Source organism: Aspergillus nomiae (genome assembly GCF_001204775.2).
Source record: "Aspergillus nomiae NRRL 13137 chromosome Unknown contig00166, whole genome shotgun sequence".
In the NCBI taxonomy this organism is placed as follows: domain Eukaryota; kingdom Fungi; phylum Ascomycota; class Eurotiomycetes; order Eurotiales; family Aspergillaceae; genus Aspergillus; species Aspergillus nomiae.
The window spans coordinates 15,784-35,802 of NW_015378221.1; the positions used below are offsets into that span (position 1 = coordinate 15,784).

A 20,019-nucleotide genomic window follows, 5' to 3' on the forward strand; every position below is an offset into this window, starting at 1 on the left:
AGTAGTAGGATGTATGTATGTACGTGCATACAAGTGGACTATAGGTAAAAGACATGCAAAAGCTGTCAGGAGGAAATAGGTTATGTTCACCTCATGATAGAGCATCATAAATTGAGGTAACATTCGACCGTACCATTCGCCATATCCTCTATACTATTCTAGAAAGTTGTGAACACAGTGCTGCTTCGAGATAGAGATGGATAGGAGAGGGCGATAGGCTCCATCTAGAGATGGAGTAGTTGATCAAAAGCGTCCTGAATGTAAAGAGTAGTAATGGGTATGAGTTTGACATTAAATCGATAAGTATTACAACCATATAGGAGGGTTCTCGCCCTTTCCTTGTGGCGTTCTAACTAACCATTCCAAATTATCAATATTTAGTACATGAGATGTGGGTATCCAAGAGAGATTCTATTGTTTTTCTTCCAAGTTTTGTAGAAGGAGAGGCCCACTGTTTAAAGAACAGTACCCTTGTTCTGCTTCTTGTCGACATTGTAGTTCTTCCAGATGGCGATGCAAGGAATTCCCAGAGCAAGCAGACAGGTCGCGGCAATCGAACCGTACATTTGAGAACGACCCCATGCGTAGTTAATGGCATCACGGGTTGGACTTCCCATAGGGTACGTTACCTGGAGTGTATAACCATCAACGTAAATTTTGTTGGCCTGGGACTGCATGTCGCTTGGTAAACGGCTCTGGAGAGCATCGAGCCAGGTATTGTTGAAGATAGCTGCGGCCACAGCATAGCCAATGGCACCACCCAGGCTGTTGAACAGACCCAATATTGCCAGCATCATGGGCACTCCTTCACGGTCAGCGGAGGCCATGACAGCCATTTCATTACCAAGGACAATAGAGCCACCACCGAAAGCGATGAATATCTGGCACATGATCACATAGCCAATATCACCACCGCCCTCACCACGGAAGTGAATCATCAAACCGGCACCCAGGATCATGAGGGGAAGCGCGAAGAACAGACAAGCGTACTTGAAGTGTTTGGTCAACCGAACCCACAAACCGAAGCCAACACCCCAGAAGGTGGAGCCAACGTTGTAGATCTGCGCCATGTAACCACCCATCGACTCGCTGAGGTTGTACACGACAATACAGAAATTCATGAAGTACTGATCCCAGCAGTAGAAGCTGAAGAAGGAAATAGCAGCCATACCGCAGGCACCTAAAACGGTGCGCGTCTTGAGCAACTCGTAGCTTACGAAATGGGAGCGAGCACCCCACTTCTCCCACGCGGCGAAAACAAAAAGTAGACAGAATCCGACGACGATCTCGGCGATGAAAGTTGCGGATTTGTATTGGGCCCGACCGTAGGTTGCCAGGCTGAATGGCAACAGCAAAAGGATCCAAGCGGCCATCAGGAGGATTCCACCAATAACTGAAATCGCATAATGTCAGCAAACAAGCAGAGAGACGGGAGGTTTTGCAACATACCATCAAATTCGTGAAAATAATGTACAATCGATTGCCCAAGACTCCGGCCACTAGGCTCCCGTTTGAAGACACCCGCCTTGGTGGCCTTTCGCTCATAGTATTTGAAAACTATAGCAAGGGGAGAGATGGTGACGGGAACCACGATAGCGAACACACCATAACCCCAGCGCCAGCCGGTGTGACGGACAAAAGACTGGCCAGCCAAAGGTGCAGTGAAGGCAGTACAGATGAAAGGCGTGCTGGCAAAGGCAAAAGCAAAGGCTCTGTTCTTCAGGCCAGAGGTATCGGCAATATAGACGTCGAGAATATAGTAAACAGAGTTGTACCCGACCCAAAAGAACACTTGGCCGGCGGCGAAGGAATTAGGTCCATTGCATGAAGCAAGGATGATCAGGCCTAAAGTGTAGACCCCGACGAAGACGAGCAAACCTTCTGCACGACCCCACACGTTAAGAAGTCTAGCAATGGGCAGCTTCAGGACGCCCCCGATGATACTATACAAAATGTTGGACGTAGCGACCTGCGGGGAGGATGAAAAACTGGAATAGGCGGCTAACATAACGGTGCTGCTGAGAGCCGACTGAAGCGCCATCATAAAGAAACACACCCAAATCCTGTAGGTGACGATGCATAATTAGACATGAAATTTGACAAACAATTGACAAATTAGGCGAGATACTCACCAGCCATAGGTAGCAAGGACTACCTTCTTACTCCAAACAAGGGCAGCGGCTTCGGCTCTCTGCTGACCGAGATACGCATCTCGCGTGACCTGATCGGGATGTTCCTGGGCCTCCTTCTCGTTGCGCGCTTCAAGACTCAGCCGGGAACTGTCAGTCTCAACAGAAAGGATCTGGTTTCCGGTTGCTTCCGCTGCATTTTTCGGCCTATGAGCTTCGGTATCGCCGGTTTCTGCAGCTGGTGTAGCACCAGTGAATTTCTCCAAGAAACCCATGTTTGATTGAATGGGTCACGTCCAAGCGCGATCCCTCGTTCGTTCCCTTCTCTTCTGATCTCCGAGCGTGAAGATCACACTTGCTGTTTGAGATCTTGATGGCGTGGTTTCCCCAATTGAAAGTAATCAAAGGGTGAAAGATTGGGTACCCAAGGTAACAAAGGAGGGGGGGAAGGGATAATGTCTATAAAAAAGAAAAGAAGGAAAGAAATCCGCACCAGGAAATCAACCGCAATATATCGGCCAGTAACGGCGCATAGGCCGGGCCATAGAAATCATGCGAAACACAATTTTCCTTTCCCGCACAAGACGCGCCGCTTCAACGTGGAGCCCAAACGATGCTGGTTGAGTGGTGGAAGTGGTGGTATCGAACCAATCATGGAGCGGAGGGGGTTGTAGGCGTGGAGCCACAAAGCGAATGGCCGGATCAGATAACATTTTCTGGGATCTGATTATGGAACTGCCATTTTAGTCTCATCCGATACCGACCGATACACGCTGCCTCGGAGCTGAAAAAATGCCTGAGCGGAAATTATACCCACTCATTGGTGGTGCTCATAGGATGGAAAAGAAAAAGAAAAAAGAAAAAAAGGAAGTTTCCTCGACAGGATGATGATCCGATGTTTGCCCTTGCAGGTTTCATCTCCCTGGTTCTCTTCCGGTGCAGGAGCGGTTTCCTTGTCTGTGTCTATTGCAAACAACACTACCCTACCTACCTCTGCATGCAACTTGAGAACTAATTTCTCCAGGTATAATATCCTCCCTTTCGCTTCAATCGAGACTGACTCTTTGGGGAACACTCTACGAGTTCTGGTGCGATGCGACATATGATTGAGGACGAGCATCGTCCTCACACGAAAAACTTCCGGTGTGGATATACTCATCCCCCACCGGTGCACAGTAGTTCCTCCACACAGAGCTTAGTACGTCCTCTCCCACGCGATGCCAAGGAGCGAATACCGGCTGTAAAGTCAAACGAGATGAACAAGACGTCCAACCGCGGAAGAGAAGACTTGGCCGTAAGGTGACGGGATCAATTGAGTGGGATCGTCCTGGCGTATGAGGCGTCTCACATTTGAATCAAGACATGGCCCGAGCAGAGAACAGGAGAGCAAGCATCGTACTGCGGTAGCTAAGTCTTATAGTGCATACAGGTACAGCACATCTCTGGTCTTGGGCACTAGACTATCATCCCGCTTTCTTGGGAGTTATTTGAGTTAGTGCGTGAGAGTAGTGTTATTCTTCCCAACCAACAATGTGACATTTGACTTTGGAAACTGATTTGACTTCTTTCTTGTCCACTAGACCGGGCAAGGTTGAACTTTGGGTTACCATGAACAATGACCACGTCAAGAACCCCCTCAAACTAAACAAATCGGGAAAAGGAACCCAGGCAAAAAAGAAATATCCCTACACTCAGGTGACCAACAACCGCTAATGATCGCTTCTGAAATTTCTACAGTGTACACAGTGTCTATCAGAGTAGTATTCAAGTCTTGCCCAAAGCTCAGTCAGTCATGCCATAAAAATCCAGTCAAAAATTCCCACTAAACATTCCCCACTTAGTGCACGGCTGGCCCCCACGTCGGCAACACCGTCAAACCTGCAAATTTTTTCACCGTGTGTTCAGTGTTGACGTCGTCGACCACGAGAAAGTTTCATTGTTTGCCAGGCGTCTGTCCCATGGTAGATAAGATTTTCGTCTGGGATCAAATCAATCAGATAATCTAATCTGATGTCCAACTACACAAAGAGCTCCGAAAGTCTGATATATTATGCTTTCATCCCGAATCATTTTTCTTTAATTTTAATTAATCTACCCAATAAGCATTTTTTATCTTCTTTGTTAGATACTGCCTAGTACTCCGTATTGTCCAAGAAAATTCGCTCTCTGTATTGTCCGTTGCCAAGCCACTGTCGGTAGAGCCAGCATGAACCGTCAGATTTTGTCCTCAACCCACCGCACTACGCTAACACAAACCGCCAGAACGATTGATTAAAAGAGCGAAGGTAAAAAAAAAAGAAAAGATTCGCTACTTTGAGGGCAACGACAGACAAAGAAAAGACAACGAAACACCGCTTTGGTGCAGGCTACCGTGGAAACCCTTATTATCCCACCTGTCTAGATCGTTTAGGCTGGGTTAGTGCTGCGCACCGTACCAGACTTTGTAACCGGAGCTCCCGACCGCCACAAGACAGCCTCGAGAATCGCCGGGCGAGTCCGGAGTTCATGTCCCCTGTAAGCTATCCCCAATGAGAACGATAGGCAACTACAGTTCGCCACGGGAATTCAATAGCTGCCGCCATGAAGCTGTTCAAGTCAATCTAGACGAAGCCATCAGGGCCATCCCCACAATCGCAACATGCAACGAGACAAAGGAGAAAAAGCAAAGCGACAGGCAGGGAAGCGTGACCTCGGTCAGGGTCGCTAGTGGTTACCTAATGATTATTACATCCATCTAGTAATGATAACGAAGGACCTTCCAACTCACCCACGTCGGAAGAAGATTGAAAAGATAACCCAAATCAATAATGAAACAGATGAAGATCAATGATCAAAGGAGGGAATAATTTAGCTTGCTGCATTCCGCTGATCATTCTCTAATGATTTTTATAAGTGAAACAGGATGGATTAGTACATGCTTCTCCTGTAACCGCAGTAGTGGCTGCGGCAGTCCACATCATCTGTCGATCATGATTCTTTTCATTTAATTAGTGGAATCTATCCGGGACCAATGGCTTATCTCAAAGCTTGACTGGCGCAGGATGGGGCATAGAAAAGGGGGGTACGTAACCCTATGCGGTCGATACATTTTACAGAAGCATAGGACAAGTATAGTAGCTCTGTCTCCGTGTAACGTGTCACAGTAAATTGGCTCAGCCTTATAGAGAAGATGGCACAGATAGCACGGTCTCCGTCGCGTAATTAATAGTTGTGCTACAGTAGCCAATTTGAGAAGAGTTGGTTCATATGTGAGCTTGGTTATGCTTGTTGGTTGGATGGCTCTTCCCCTAAAGGATATGACAAATCGCCTCAGCTATACCAGGGCAAATAAACGAGCTATGCTGGTACAGCTGTATTAGACAGCATAGGCACTTCAAGTCTACCTTTATATTCACCAGTATCCGGGATCGAGGTACTACGACTAAGGAGATGGCTCCAGGGACTCGTCCCGCTTTGCAGGAAGAATCTCTAAGCTTACAACAACTTAGGATCGCTTGTTCAGGTTCTCCCTTTCACTTGAAGTTTTCTACTGATTTGATTAGTTTTCTATGGTATTGCAGTAGTATCATGTATCATTCAGTCAAGCTCTATCAAACTTTTTATTAGATTACGAGTCGCTTTTTAAACACGCCACTTATGCGAATCCTGCTCGCTAATCTGATCGCCATCATCATCATGTGAAACCATATCCATGATGCCGTAGAAAAAGAAAAACAAACAAAGATTAAGAAAACGTTCCATACGCAATCATTAACAATCATCTCAAACGCCTCGGTATCAGACCGCCGAAGAAGTAGCGATTGCTTCTCCAGTCCCTGTTGTTTCGATTTCGGTGGTTTCTTTCTGAATATCTCCTTGTCCATCGTCCTGTTCCTGCTCCTGCTCCTGCTCCCGCTCCTGAGCACGCTCCTCCAGCTCTTGTTTTTCTTCCTCTTCTTCCCAACTATCAACGACCTCAGCTGCGGGTTGTCGGGTTCGCATTTGTTTCCCAGCGCCTACTCCTGAACGAAGAACGAGCTTTTCCTTCTTTGGAGCGCCCCATGTGCTGCCATCATCGCCGGCGAGAGCTGCAAACATCGAGCCAGACCGGGAAGCCGTGCCTGGATTCGGAGTCGTACTCCGGGTGCTGGCGTTGCTTCGTCGTGAGGCGGCGACCTGAGCCCATCCACCCTCGTTGGCGGCGTTTGCCTGGGCCTTAACGGCTTCCCGTTGGGCCTTTGATTCCGCTGCCGCAAGACGTTGAGCTTCACGTTCTTTCTGTCTCTGGCGTTCGCGCAATTTAACACATTCGCTCACACTCATGCCTCCGATTCCGATCGCTGTTCCATTGCCCATCCCAAGAAGAGGAGGGTTCCACACTGTAGGTTTCAAAACAAACACGTGTCGGTGAGGTTCAGGGTCAAAGCTCTCGCTTGCGAAACCCCAGTCAGTTGCGAGGGAATGAACGACGCCCGCAGGGATGACTTTGCCGGCTGAAAGCGTACAGAACGTTGTGTTGGATTGGCCGCTAATGAGTGAAGGGTAGATTCGTAAGATTGGAGGGTAGACAAAGGAGCGGAGGACGATAGCTGGATATACATGTCCAAGGTTTCAGACGAGTAGGGGAGGTTCGTGGCCGTCAAATTCTGAGCAACGGTTGTTGACGGGTTAATGTCAACCCCCAAAGCAGATGCCAACGAACGGTTCCGCTCAAGCCGCGCGCATTCATCATCGCACGTCAATGGTGTCACAGCAGGCAGTCTTTGTGGCTGCTGCACTTGTCCCTTTGATGCCACAGCCTTCGCTGCATTGCAGCGACGCTCCTGACGGAGTCGTCCGCAACCACATGTTACCGTGATCTTGGAGGAACAGGGCGTCTTCTCCGGGCATGGATAAGGCGCGTGGCAAGGCTCCGTGCATGGATGACCGCACATTGTCTTGGTCTTTCCACATGGCTGTTGGCAAGGCTTCAAAGTATCTTCGCAATCGCCTGGGCGATGGCAGTTCTTCTTGCACGTATGAGAGCCACATTTAAGCGTTTCGCCACAGATACGGCCACACCGCGCATCTGCCAGCCAACAAGGCACGTTCTTCAACATCTGTTTTCCACACAAACACATCTTTTCGGTTAAATAAGGGCATTTTGGACAGTCCTCTTCATCCGTATGACAGTTGTGTGGCGTCTGGGGATGTCCGCATGATTTTGGGCGTTCGCACGGGGAAGAGCATGGCGGCGGCTGGGTCCCACAAGGTAAGGGCGGATACAAAACAGATCGACCGCAATTACACGAGATCTCCTCAAAGATGGCTTCTCTACAAGTGTTGCAGGGTCCTTTATGACAGAGCTCAGGGCATGTATGCCGCCCGCATTTCAGCATACGGCCACACACTCGAGTGCAGATATGTTCGGCCTCCACATCTTCATCACTTGGGCGAAGATGAGACTTGAGCTTCCGCCGCAGAGCCTGACGTTCAACCGCCTTCTGTTCGCCGGGACAACACCGCTCAGCACAAGCATGGCGACCACAATGCAAGCCAGCCTTGCAGACGCGGAAACACTGAGGGTGCTCAAGAGTACCTTGGTGGCAAATGGACATAAAAGAGTTGCGTCCGCAACGGCACGGCACGGGCACTCTGCGCAAACAAGGCCCACATGAACCGGTGTGGCAGACCTTGTCGCATGAGTGTCCACATGGCAGAATCTTTCCACACGCCTCCAGGCAGTTGGGAATCGGGTCCTCACAAGAGTTTCGGGGGGTATATCCGGGAATTTCGGTCAATGGTGTTTTACCACAAGGGCAATGAAGCACGACATCTGGTGACCTTGGACAGTGAGCGGGGTGTATATCCTGTGGATGACAGCGCTGCTGGCAGAAGTGAACGCCACAATCGAAGGGGCGATTGCATTGGTCTCCGCAATCAAAACAACCAGTCCACTCCTCAACATGACTCTCCTCACCGTCCTCATCGCGCAGCATTTGGCTGTCCATTTCCTCATCTTTGGAACTGCACAGCATTTCCGTCTGTACCTTTCCACAGTAGCAGCGAGCCTCTATCCTCTCCTCACAATCACCACAGAGACCCTCGTGGCAGGGTCGAGGGCAAGTATGCTCGCCGCACGGCAGAAGATCCCCACAGATTTCCCCGCAGCTCCATCCATTTTCATAATCGGTATCCTGACAACGCTTGGTGGACGAATTCCTGCCGCAAAAGCAATCTTGAGTAGGGCCCATAGCTGTACATGGCGCGCAGGGTCCAGCATGACAGGTCGTATCGCACGGGTGCGGACAGCCTTTCCGCTGCCGTGCACAGGTCTGTCCGCATGAATGAGGTGGAAGGCCGGGAAGCGACCGCGGGTCAACTTCTTTCTCACACCAGCAAGTGTAGTTTGATGGAAATACTTCTTGGGGAAGGTTACAGCCAGGACAGCGCCAGGCTCGGGGGGTAGTGGGGTCTCCTTCTCCCTGGCGACGAGCAGCGTCCTGCGCAGCAGCACCTTCGTTCTTCGACCATTTCTTGACACAACTCAAATGGAATACCGTCCAACATAACCCACAGTTCCAGACACGCGATCTCCTCCCCAGCTCCGCGGTACAAATAGGACACTCATAAAGGTTGTGAGCAATATCCTCGTGAATGCGAGTGGCGATGTCGGGCGCTACTGATTTTGTCGTAACTTTGGGCGGCGGAGGCGGGGCATTCTTAGCTTTAGGCTTCTTCTTTGCAGGTGCAGTAGTCGAGGGAGTTGCCTTGTTCGCGACATGTTCTGGCTGGGTTCCTGGCACAAATGCAGGCGCGTCGGCCCTCAATCCTAGATCATTCGTATCCACTGTTGCATCAATCTGTTCGTCCTCCGGAGCCTGCTCTGCTTTCGTTAAGCGCCCCTCGAACCGTCTGCCCGTACTGGTTGTCCCTCGATCTCCGCCTCGTTGTCTTTGTCGACGACTGCTGCCCTCCGAGGGTGCGCCGCCACCCCGACCTCCCCCTCTTCCCCTCCGTGGTCCTCTGCGAGAGCGTGGTGCATCAGCGGAAGGGTCTGAGGGTGGATTCTGGGTAGATTGAATTTGTGATGGCGGCTGAGTTGGCGGTTGTGCATCATGAGAGCGTTCTGTAGTTTGCGTCTGAGGCCGTCGATGACTGCGATTGCCACGACCTCGGCCTCCACGTCTCGATGGCCTCGGGCGAGATGCGCTTCCCTCTGCAACGGGTGCAGGCGCGTCGGACATAGTCTCGGTGATCGATAGCCGGTTACAAATTTCGTCCCGCCCGCTCATGCACGATAAAGAACTAACTGCAATTGGTAGGTGCGATATGACAGATGGTCGAGGAGACTCCCTCTAGTGACCCGAGAGGAGGTATGTCTGAGGATAACAAAGGAAATGAAACAGGGCCTGTTCCCCCGGAGGCGACGAGGATTAAATCAAAAGAGAAGGCGATCGAAAGATCGACGGGGCAATTGTTCCTTAGAATTTCAGAATTGAGTGGCGGAAGCTCCGTTGCGGCTCTAGCCGTTTGGCTCCTAAGCCTCCAATCATATGCAGTAGAAGACGGACAGTCTTCATGAGTCTTCATGAGTCATGTGGCCAGGCCGCCTGAGTCATACTTTTAGTAGGGTTGGATTTACCTACTCGCTTGAATTAAACGAAACCTTTGATTCTTGATGATATTCAGATCATTCTAGTGTTGATATTACTATATAATTCAAAAAAATACATAGATATCTATCGGATTTATTAAGAAAGAAAATTAATGTATTAGATTTATGTCCATTATATATTATATTCTGCATCTGTGGATAGAGATATATACTGCATCTTGCAGAACATTTAGAAAATCAGGACCTCACATACTCTAGCTACTTTTAGACCTGGTTATAAATAATTTACACACTTAAGATGTATACAAATCTATCTAAATATAAAGATAGATATATCCACATATAGAAAAGTGATGTAATGCTGCTTGTAAATCTATGGTAAAGATAAATGACAATACAGGGGGTTCAACCTGCCAACCTGCTTCACCGGCCGACTAGGCCTAATTAGATAAAAGCGGCAACTGATTAAGCAGGGCCATACCTACTTGGGCCCAAGTTACAGATATCCGTGGATCCTCCATTTTGAACTGGGATATGCCACACGCTCAGTTTCAAGTGTGAGCGGCCATCAACGCGTAAATCTCTTGCGCGGCTTTTGGTATCTTGCCCTTTTCGCCACCCTCCTCGATATCGATCATCTCCTTTGCAAAGTCGCAAAGCGTCGCCACCAGATAATCCACCTCTTCCTCCGTATTTCCAGCATGGATCATGACCCTGACTCGTGATTTGCCTTTGGGAACCTGGGGATAGTCAATGGGAACGACCGCAATTTTCGCCAGTTGCAGGTGGAAAAAGAGCCACCAGTTGTACTTCTGCCGGGTCCAGATTGGCACAATATGCGTCACAAAGTCCAGCTCCTCATAGTCCTCGGCCACGGGGATAGACAAGATACCCATATCGGTGGCTTCGTCCCAGATGTCGCTGGAGGTGATGGATTTGAAGAAGTACTTGACGAGATGTTGTATGTTGTCTTGAGCCTATGGTTTGTGTTATTGTCAATTCTTCAGACCCTTCAGCAGATCGTTGCATACCTTCTGCGTGGCCCCAGTCCTCATCAGGTTATAGGCTGAGCGAATGACTGCAACCGACGGGAAGGATGGGGATGTGGTGTTCACCAGGGACCCAGCATAGTTCAGCATCATGTTTCGAACCGTGGCATTTCCAAGAACCACAGCTATCAAAATAATGTGTCAGTTATACCGCTTGAGCAAGGGGCTACAGCCAGGTCTAGTGAACTTACATCCAGTACAGGCCAAGGCCTTGCCGCAGGTATTCAGTCGAATTGCAACCTCATTTTCTAGACCCAGATGCTTGACGAGACCGACACCTTTAGGACCCACGACTCCAGTGGCATGAGCCTCGTCCGCAATGAAAGCAAAGTTCCCCTTGGGACAGATTTCTCGAGCAATCTCGAGCATCTCCACTAGAGGGCAAACGTCTCCATCCATGCTGTACACCGACTCTACGGATACAAGGATCGAGCGTGAACCGTCCTGAAGCATGGGTTGAGAGTCCATGGTGGAGGACATGGCCTCTCGAAAGGCGTCAAGGTCATTGTGGCGGAAGGCAACCTTGGTCGTAGCCAACGAGGCAGCCATGCCTGTGTGCGTGCTGAAGTGAACCAGCTCATCGTATACAATGGCATCCCCAGGCCGTGGGATAGCTGTGTAGATGGCAATGTTTCCGTTCGACCCGGAGTTAAACATGAGAGCCGTTTCTGCCCCGAGGAAGTCGGCGATCTCCTGCTCGACATCCTCGATATAGTCGTAGTTGCCACCCATAACGCGGGAGCCCCCAGAATGCAGCGAGAAGTCTGGGTGTCTGGCCAGCTCAGCTAGGAACTCCCTTCGCAGTTCTCCTGTGAGTCCGAGAGAGAGAAGATCATTGGAGCAGAAGTCAATCGCATCTCCAGTTTTCCATGTGCTTTGTCCGCGGGTCATTAGAGATTGGGTTGACCGTCGAACATCTAAGGCCTCCTCGAGATTTCGGTAGAATGTGGGGGCATCTTTCATGCGGGGAGCGACCAGTTTCTGGCTCTTGATCCAGGAGACCACCTCCGAGACGACTTTGCCGTTAGATCCCATGGTGATGAGGTTGCGGAAGATGAAGGCTTCGACGGCCAGCGTAGTGTAACTCAGCAAAGAAAGAAAGAACGAAAGAACGAAAGCTCAAGAGTACATCGAGTCAATATCTTGAGTCGTCATTTCATAGTCCCATTTAAAGATCATCTAGATCCCGATCGGCGAACCGGCCCGAGATGCTGCGGCTCGTCGCCAGAACGGGTTCCGGCCTGCGAGCGGGCGGGAAACCGAGCACATGGCAAATGCATGAAACGTGGTTGACCATAACTATGTTAACTGTCATTTAAAACTCAAATGTAGAGATGGCCCACCGGGTTACAGCGAAACAACCAAGTTTTATTTCGAATCCACATCACTGACTATGGGCGACAGTAATGGCATCAATGGCCAGGGGTTAACGGTCATGAATGGGGCTACTACTCCCAGCGGGCATCCCACCAATGGGGTACACACCAATGGGGTACACACGAACGGGGTGCACACAAACGGCACAAATGGTATTTCGGCCCATAAGGTCCATGGCAGTGGTCATGTTCCCATCGCCATCTGTGGTATGGCCTGTCGTCTCCCAGGAGGATTGACGACGCCCGACGAGCTTTGGGATTTCCTCCTCGCAAAGAAAGATGGTCGTTGTCGCGTTCCTGAATCCCGCTACAACATCGACTCATATTACTCGGATACAAAAAAGCCAGGGACAGTCTCAACCGAGTATGGATATTTCCTCGACGAGAGTGTCGACGTCGGGGCGTTGGATACATCCTTCTTCAGCATGACGCGAACAGAGGTAGAGCGAGCTGACCCTCAGCAGAGGCTCATGTTGGAGGTCGCACGCGAGGCTTTCGAAGATGCCGGCGTAACGAATTGGAGAGGCAAGACTATAGGCACGTATATTGGTAATTTCGGAGAAGACTGGCTGGAGATGTTTGGGAAGGAGACCCAGCCATGGGGAATACATCGTATCTCCGGTTCGGGAGACTTTGTTGTCGCCAATCGGCTCTCGTATGAGTTTGACCTGCAAGGGCCAAGGTATGATCTTTCATTCGACAGTTGTTTCCAAATAATAGCCCTGTGTTGACACTATTGAATAGCATGACGATCCGCACGGCCTGTTCATCCGCCCTGGTAGCTCTGAATGAGGCCTGCACTGCTATTAGCAGAGGTGACTGCGAATCCGCCCTGGTGGGTGGTGTTAATTTGATTCTTGCACCAGGAATGTCGATGGCGATGCAGGAGCAAGGAGTTTTATCTAGTGACGGCTCGTGCAAGACCTTCTCGGCTGACGCCAATGGGTATGCCCGTGGAGAGGCGGTTACGGCGATCTTCATCAAGCCGTTGGCGGATGCGTTGAGAGATGGCAACCCTATTCGTGCTGTCGTGAGAGCCACATCCCACAATGCAGACGGAAAGACCGCTACACTGTCACAGCCCAGCACGGACGCACAGGAAGCTCTGATGAGGAGGGCATATGAACTCGGAGGTATTACTGACTACGCAGAAACCGCCATGGTTGAATGCCACGGGACAGGTACGCCGACTGGGGACCCCATCGAGGCGAGAGCTGTGGCCCGGGTCTTTGGGGACAAGGGCGTCTACATAGGCTCGGTCAAGCCCAACCTTGGACACACAGAAGCTGCGTCCGGTCTTGTATCTCTATTGAAGATGGTGAAAGCACTCGAGCATCGCATCATCCCGCCAAACATCAAATTCACCAGCCCCAATCCAAACATTCCGTTCGTGGACAGTAAGCTCACAGTTCCTACCGAGCCACTGCCTTGGCCGAAGGACAGACTCGAACGTGTCAGTGTAAATTCATTTGGGATTGGTGGCGCAAATGCCCATGTCATCCTGGAATCTGCTGCTACCTATAACGTCCCGGCTGCGACTCACGAAACCCCGGAGACACCACACCTTCTGTTGTTCACAGCCAACTCGCCAAAGTCAATCACAAGGATGATTGACAACTACAAGGGATGGGTGGAACAAAATCCGGACAAGGTCAGCGACCTGGCCTACACGTTGGCAAGGAGAAGGGAGCACTTGCCCCATCGAGCTTTTGCTATTGTCACTAATGGAGTGGTTGAAAGTGTTTCACAGTCTGTAAACTCCAAGTCTGCGAAACCGCCGAGCGTGGTTATGGTCTTCACTGGTCAGGGCGCACAGTGGCCCCAGATGGGACGGGAGCTGTTGCGGTCGAATCAAGTATTCAGGTCTAGCATCCGCTCTCTCGATCAGCACCTGCAGACCATGACTGGGGATAAGCCCGAGTACTCGATCGAAGCAGAGCTCAAGAAGCCAGGCAAAAAGAGCCGACTGTCATTGGCTGAGTTCTCCCAACCCCTTTGCACCGCTATTCAGATTGCACTGGTCGACACTCTCAAGTCCGCAGGAATTCGTCCAGACGCAGTCGTGGGCCATTCCAGTGGCGAAATTGCTGCAGCATACGCCGCAGGGGCTCTCACGGCTGCAGAGGCCATCACCGCTGCCCACCACCGTGGAGCGGTGACAAGTAGACAGAAGAGAGAAGGGACAATGGCAGCTATCGGAATGAGTTGGGCGGAGACAGAAAAGTACCTCGTCCCGAACGTCACGATTGCCTGTGACAACTCACCCAAGAGCGTTACAATCTCAGGCGACGTCGACGCCGTCAAATCTGTTGTTGCTGCTATCAAAGAGGCACAGCCACAAACGCTGGCCAGACAGCTCCAGGTCGACAAAGCCTATCATTCATTCCATATGAAAGAGATCGGCGAGGATTACCTATCCTTGATCGGCGAAGAAGTGGTCGGAAGACAACCATCGGCGCTTTTCTTCTCCAGCGTGACCGGAAATATCTTGGGCCCGGAGGACAAAATCCGTTCAAAATACTGGCGGGACAATTTGGAATCGCCGGTCCGGTTCTGCGAAGCCGCCACGGCCATTTTGAAACACGACGTGGGAAAGAATGCAGTCTTCCTTGAGGTCGGGCCTCATGGTGCTCTCGCAGGTCCACTGAGACAAATATTCACTCAAGCCTCTTCTCCAGCTCCCTATGTCTCGGTCATGGCGCGCAACCAGGATTGCACCGCAACCTTTTTGTCTGCCATTGGAGCCCTTCACTCACTTAACGTTAATGTTAATCTTGAGGCCCTCTTTCCCACCGGTTCCTGTCTTTCGGACCTTCCCCGATACCCATGGAATCATGAAGGGAGCTACTGGTACGAATCTCGTATCAGCAAGGAATGGCGCAACCGCAAATTCCAATACCACGATCTTCTTGGTGCTAGGGTGGCTGAGAGCAGTGACAGTGAGCCTGTCTGGCGTAACATGTTCCATGTTACAAACACGCCGTGGATTCGTGACCACAAGGTCGGGGAGAACATCGTCTTCCCGTTCTGTGGCTACATTGCCCTGGCGGGTGAGGCCATCAGACAATTGACTAATATTGAAGAGGGATTCAGCGTTCGAAATATCATTGTCACCACGGCGCTGGTGCTCAGCGAGGGAAAGCCGACAGAGATGATGGCCAGCTTCAGGCCGCACCGCCTGACGAACTCTTTGAATAGTGCATGGTGGGAGTTCACCGTCTCAGCTTACAACGGGCGCAATTGGACGAAGCACTGTACAGGGGAGGTCTGCGCGCAGGCGTCGGCGCCGGGACAGGCCCCGGATCCTGCAGCCCTTCCCCGGAAGCTCAATGTCAGGAAATGGTATGAAAAGATGGGCAAAGGTGGCCTCAACCTGGGAGGATCATTCCAGACACTCGAGACAATGACGACCTCAACTTCAGAACAGAGGGCTGTTGGTAATGTTGGCAATGGAAGGCAGGGAGATGAAGCCAACTACTACATCCACCCCACCGCCCTTGATGCGACCCTGCAGATCCTGGGTGCCGCTGCAGTCAAGGGCTACGGACGCAAAACCAAAACCTGGCTCCCTACCAGCATCGATAGAGTCACCGTCTATAGGTGCTCCTCGGATATGATCACCAGCGTTTCTGCTAAGTTGTCGAGCAACTTTTCGGTCGTTGGAGACGGCGTTTGCACATCTGGAGGCACGAGAGTCGTTGAAGCCGTTGGTATTCGAATGTCACTTGCGGATGGTGCTGGTGCAACGGACGTTGCGGACACACACGCCGCGTCGAGGTGTGAGTGGAGACCCGATATTGACTTCCTAGATGTCCATGACCTCTTCCGCGCACCAGCAAGCCGAACAGGCCACTTGCGTCTCCTGGAGGAGCTCGGGGACATCTACTTGCTCTTGTCCCAATCCCGTCTTTTAGAATCGACAAGTAATCCAATCCTGCCCCATCTGCAGAAGTACATAGCTTGGATCGGGTCTCAATCCAGATCAATTCCTTTCAGATTACCTTCGACCTGGACAGGCCTCGACAACGAGGCTATCTCCGCTCGGATTGACAATATAATGAGTCAGCTAGCAAACACTACAGCAGCCCCAGTCGCCAGTGCCATGCGTGAAGTCTGCCTACAGATGGATTCCCTCTTGTCCGGCGAAATCCTAGAGAGTGTCTTCCCGGAGGGAGCTTTAACGCACGTCCATGAATTTATTGGACAGCTGGACCGAAGGGAATTCATTCAAAAGTTGAGCCACTCCAAGCCCAACCTCCGAATCCTAGAGATTGGAACCGGAAACGGCGTGTCGTTGCACCGTGACATCGTCGCCGAATTGACACGCACCGACGGGGAGATTCTCTGTGCCAAGTACACTTTGACTGCCCCAGGCTACGTGGTGGCTACAACGCAAGAGAAGCTATTCCCAAATATGGAGTTCGCCAGCCTGGACATCACTCAGGATCCGTTCGAACAAGGGTTTGAGGACGCTGGGTACGATCTAATTATAGCTGTCAACGCTCTTCACGAGACCAAAAATGTCCAGGAAAGCTTGACCAACATCAGGAAGCTCCTCCATTCCGATGGGAGACTGCTTCTGCAAGAGCTCTCCCCGTCATCCAGATGGGTCCAGTATCTGCTCGGTGTGCTTCCGACCTCCTGGTCGGGCTCTGCCGACGGGCCAATCGAGGCGGCCTACCTGCGCCAAGACGAGTGGGAGTCGAAGCTTTCTGCTGCAGGCTTTGGCGATATCGAGGCTGTGGCTCTCGATTCAGAAGAGCCTCACCAACTTACTGTCACTAGGGTTGTAAGGCAGGTCCGCGAGACGCCCATAAAGAAGGTCACAGTTCTTTTCGAGGAGGAAGTGCCTGCTGTCACAAACATCCTGAGCCAGCTCGAAAAGGGGGGCTATCAGGTCACCAGGTGCAGATTAGAAGATGATCCGCCGGCTGGACAAGATGTGATTTCGCTGTTAGATATCGAGAAGCCCTTTTTCCACGAGATTGATGAAGCAAGCTACCTGTCATTCAAGGCCTTCCTTCTCGGCCTTCAAGAACGCGACGCCGGCATGCTCTGGGCGACTCATCTCATCGACATAGGATGCTGTGATCCACGGTATGCACAAGTTCTCGGCCTCGCCAGAACTATCCGTACGGAGCAGCTGGCCGATTTGGCGACTTGCCAGGTCGACAGTTTCGAGAACCTGAAGTCCATCGACCAACTGCTCCAGGTGCTTTCCAAGTTCCAGGCTCGCCAAGATGACCCTAATGAGGAACTCAACCCCGACTACGAATGGGCCATCTTCAATGACCGAGTTCAAGTCGCACGCTTCCACCCATTCATCCTGGCCGATGAGCTCTTGGCTTCAGAAGAGTCGAGCGAGATAGCCACACTGAACGTTCGTACGCCAGGACGGGTCAACAGTCTACACTATGCGCGCCAAGAACGAAAGGATCTCGAAAAGGACGAAGTGGAGGTCGAAGTGTACTCCGCCGGTCTGAACTTTAGGGCAAGTCAATCCAGGTCCTTTTCCCCGGCTACGTAGCATGTTACTGACAGGAGATCTTAGGATATTCTGGTTGCACTGGGCATTGTTGAACTGCCGGTCCGTCTCTTTGGAATCGAAGCTGCGGGCATCGTCACGCGTGTGGGAGCAGATGTCAGCCCCGACGACCTTCAGGTTGGCGATCGGGTCGTTTGCTTTTGCAGAAAAGACGCCTTTTCGACATATACGACGACGTTGGCTGCTGTCTGCGTGCGTATCCCTGACAGCCTAACCTTCGATCAAGCTGGAACGATGCTTATCCCATATTTCACCGCGATTCACTCCATGGTCAACGTCGGACGCGTCACAAAAGGCCAGGTAAGTGACACAGAAGACCCGACGTTATTGTGTAGCGTGTAGCTGCATATACTGATCAATCCTCCCTGCATAGTCCGTCTTAATCCACAGCGCGTGTGGTGGAGTGGGCCTGGCAGCTATCCAGGTGGCCCAGATGCTGGAGGCTGAAGTGTATGTCACGGTTGGCAGCGACGAAAAGGTCAAGTACTTGATGGAGAACTACAACATCCCGCGAAGCAGGATCTTCCAGTCTCGCGACAGGTCATTTGTGGATGGTGTCATGCGAGAAACGGACGGCCGTGGCATGGACTTCATCCTCAACTCCCTCTCCGGCGAGCTCTTACACGCCACCTGGAGCTGCGTGGCTGAGTTTGGTACTCTACTCGAGATCGGAAAACGAGATCTGATCGGGGATGGCAAGCTCGATATGAAGCCATTCCTGGCAAACCGCAATTATTGTTGTGTCGATATTGATGGACTCTGGAAGAGAATCCATGTCGCCAGAGCCTTGATTTTCTCCATCTTGGATTTCTACAGCAAAGGCTACATATCCACGCTACCCACGACAATCTTTCCCGCAACCCAGACCCAAGATGCATTCCGATTTATGGAGAAGGGACAACACATCGGCCGTGTTGGGGTTTCGTTCAAGGCAGCCCAAGGGGAAACCCAGCTTAGATTGGAAACCACCAAGAGAGCTATGACGATTTCATTCAACCGGTCGGGCTCTTACCTCATGGTTGGTGGCCTTGGCGGTATCGGTCGTGCTGTATCTACCTGGATGGTCGATCACGGTGCCCGTGAGCTCGTCTACATGTCCCGTAGCGCGGGCCTCACGCCAAAAGATGATGACTTTGTGGCTGAGCTCCAGAGCATGGGCTGTGCCGTCAAGCTTGTGAGCGGAGATACCACGAAATTGGAGGATGTGAAGAAGGCCATTGGTGCAGCGACCTCTCCCCTCAAAGGTATTGTACAGATGTCAATGGTCGTCGCCAACGAGAACTTTACTAGGATGACCTTCGACGACTGGATGGCGTCGACGGCACCCAAGGTTCAGGGAACCTGGAACCTCCACAATGCCTCTATGGAGTCGGAGATCGATCTTGATTTCTTTGTGATGTTCAGCTCGGTCTCAGGTATCGTTGGACAAGCTGGTCAAGCCAATTACGCCAGTGGAAACAGCTTCCTAGACGCGTTTGCCCAATACCGTAACGGGCTGGGCCTGGCGGCCTCTGTAGTTGATATGGGAGCTGTCGAGGACGTTGGATGGATTTCAGAGCACCAAGGAATGATGGGGAAAATGTCCAGGAGTGGTTTCAAGCCTGTACTGGAGCAGGAAGTTATTGACGCAATGTCAATATCCATGTTGGTCCATAACAGCCCAGGTCAAGCTGTCGAGGAAGCTCTTGCCGTCGAGTCAAAGAACACGTCTTATTTCGTACACAAAAATACCTTCCTCGTCGGGCTTGCTTTACTTATTCCATTGCACGATCCCAGTAACTACGTGATCTGGAAGAAAGATCGTCGCATGGCCTCCTATCATAACAATTCTGCGGTTGCCATAACCGCAGCCTCGACAGATATTCTGAAATCATATCTTAACAATGCGAAAGCGGATCCGTCTATTCTCAAGTCGCCAGAAGCATCGAAGCTCTTTGCAGTCGAGATCGGCAAGAGACTCTTCGATCTGTTGCTGAAACCGAATGAGGAGCCCAATACAAGCTGGCCACTGCTCGATCTCGGCCTTGACTCGTTGGTGGCTCTCGAATTGCGCGCTTGGATCAAGCAGGTCTTCGCTTTTGATCTTCCCATGCTGGAGATGATGAGTATTGGCTCTCTGGATATTCTTGGTCAATATACCGCAAATGAGGTTTATAGAATCGCGACCGAAAACGAGAGCTAAGCGATTCCTCGTACAGATTGCACTCGGTAAGTGTATGTTGTGGCATTCTGCTACTTGCTGCAATATCGGCTTCAGCCCTCTTCCGCGTAATCTCTACCTGTACTCTACTAGAGATTCACGCAGAGAATTGGTTAAAGTATTCAACGCATCTATTGGCACTTC

The 20,019-nt window shown here is 51.1% G+C and overlaps 4 protein-coding genes across 4 annotated transcripts; 1 reads left to right on the top strand and 3 right to left on the bottom strand.

Moving 5' to 3' along the window:
• Positions 1 to 455: 455 nt before the first annotated feature.
• On the bottom strand, positions 456 to 2,404 carry sit2 (putative siderochrome-iron transporter; the record flags this gene model as incomplete). The annotated part of the gene is made up of 3 exons (XM_015551778.1): positions 456 to 1,393; positions 1,450 to 2,063; positions 2,133 to 2,404. 3 exons carry the CDS (start codon positions 2,402 to 2,404, stop codon positions 456 to 458), a joined length of 1,824 nt encoding a protein of 607 aa, XP_015406173.1.
• A 3,502-nt stretch (positions 2,405 to 5,906) lies between these two features.
• ANOM_006523 (putative NF-X1 finger transcription factor) lies at positions 5,907 to 9,334 on the bottom strand (the record flags this gene model as incomplete). Its single annotated transcript, XM_015551779.1, has 6 exons — positions 5,907 to 6,636; positions 6,708 to 7,207; positions 7,489 to 7,742; positions 8,038 to 8,131; positions 8,182 to 8,633; positions 8,713 to 9,334. The coding sequence occupies 6 exons, from the start codon at positions 9,332 to 9,334 to the stop codon at positions 5,907 to 5,909; spliced, it is 2,652 nt and encodes an 883-aa protein (XP_015406174.1).
• A 922-nt stretch (positions 9,335 to 10,256) lies between these two features.
• On the bottom strand, positions 10,257 to 11,789 carry ANOM_006524 (aminoacyl transferase sphA; the record flags this gene model as incomplete). The annotated part of the gene is made up of 3 exons (XM_015551780.1): positions 10,257 to 10,682; positions 10,737 to 10,879; positions 10,946 to 11,789. The coding sequence occupies 3 exons, from the start codon at positions 11,787 to 11,789 to the stop codon at positions 10,257 to 10,259; spliced, it is 1,413 nt and encodes a 470-aa protein (XP_015406171.1).
• A 358-nt stretch (positions 11,790 to 12,147) lies between these two features.
• Positions 12,148 to 19,857, top strand: ANOM_006525 (reducing polyketide synthase sphB; the record flags this gene model as incomplete). The annotated part of the gene is made up of 4 exons (XM_015551781.1): positions 12,148 to 12,812; positions 12,875 to 17,594; positions 17,682 to 17,975; positions 18,049 to 19,857. The coding sequence occupies 4 exons, from the start codon at positions 12,148 to 12,150 to the stop codon at positions 19,855 to 19,857; spliced, it is 7,488 nt and encodes a 2,495-aa protein (XP_015406172.1).
• Positions 19,858 to 20,019: the final 162 nt, after the last annotated feature.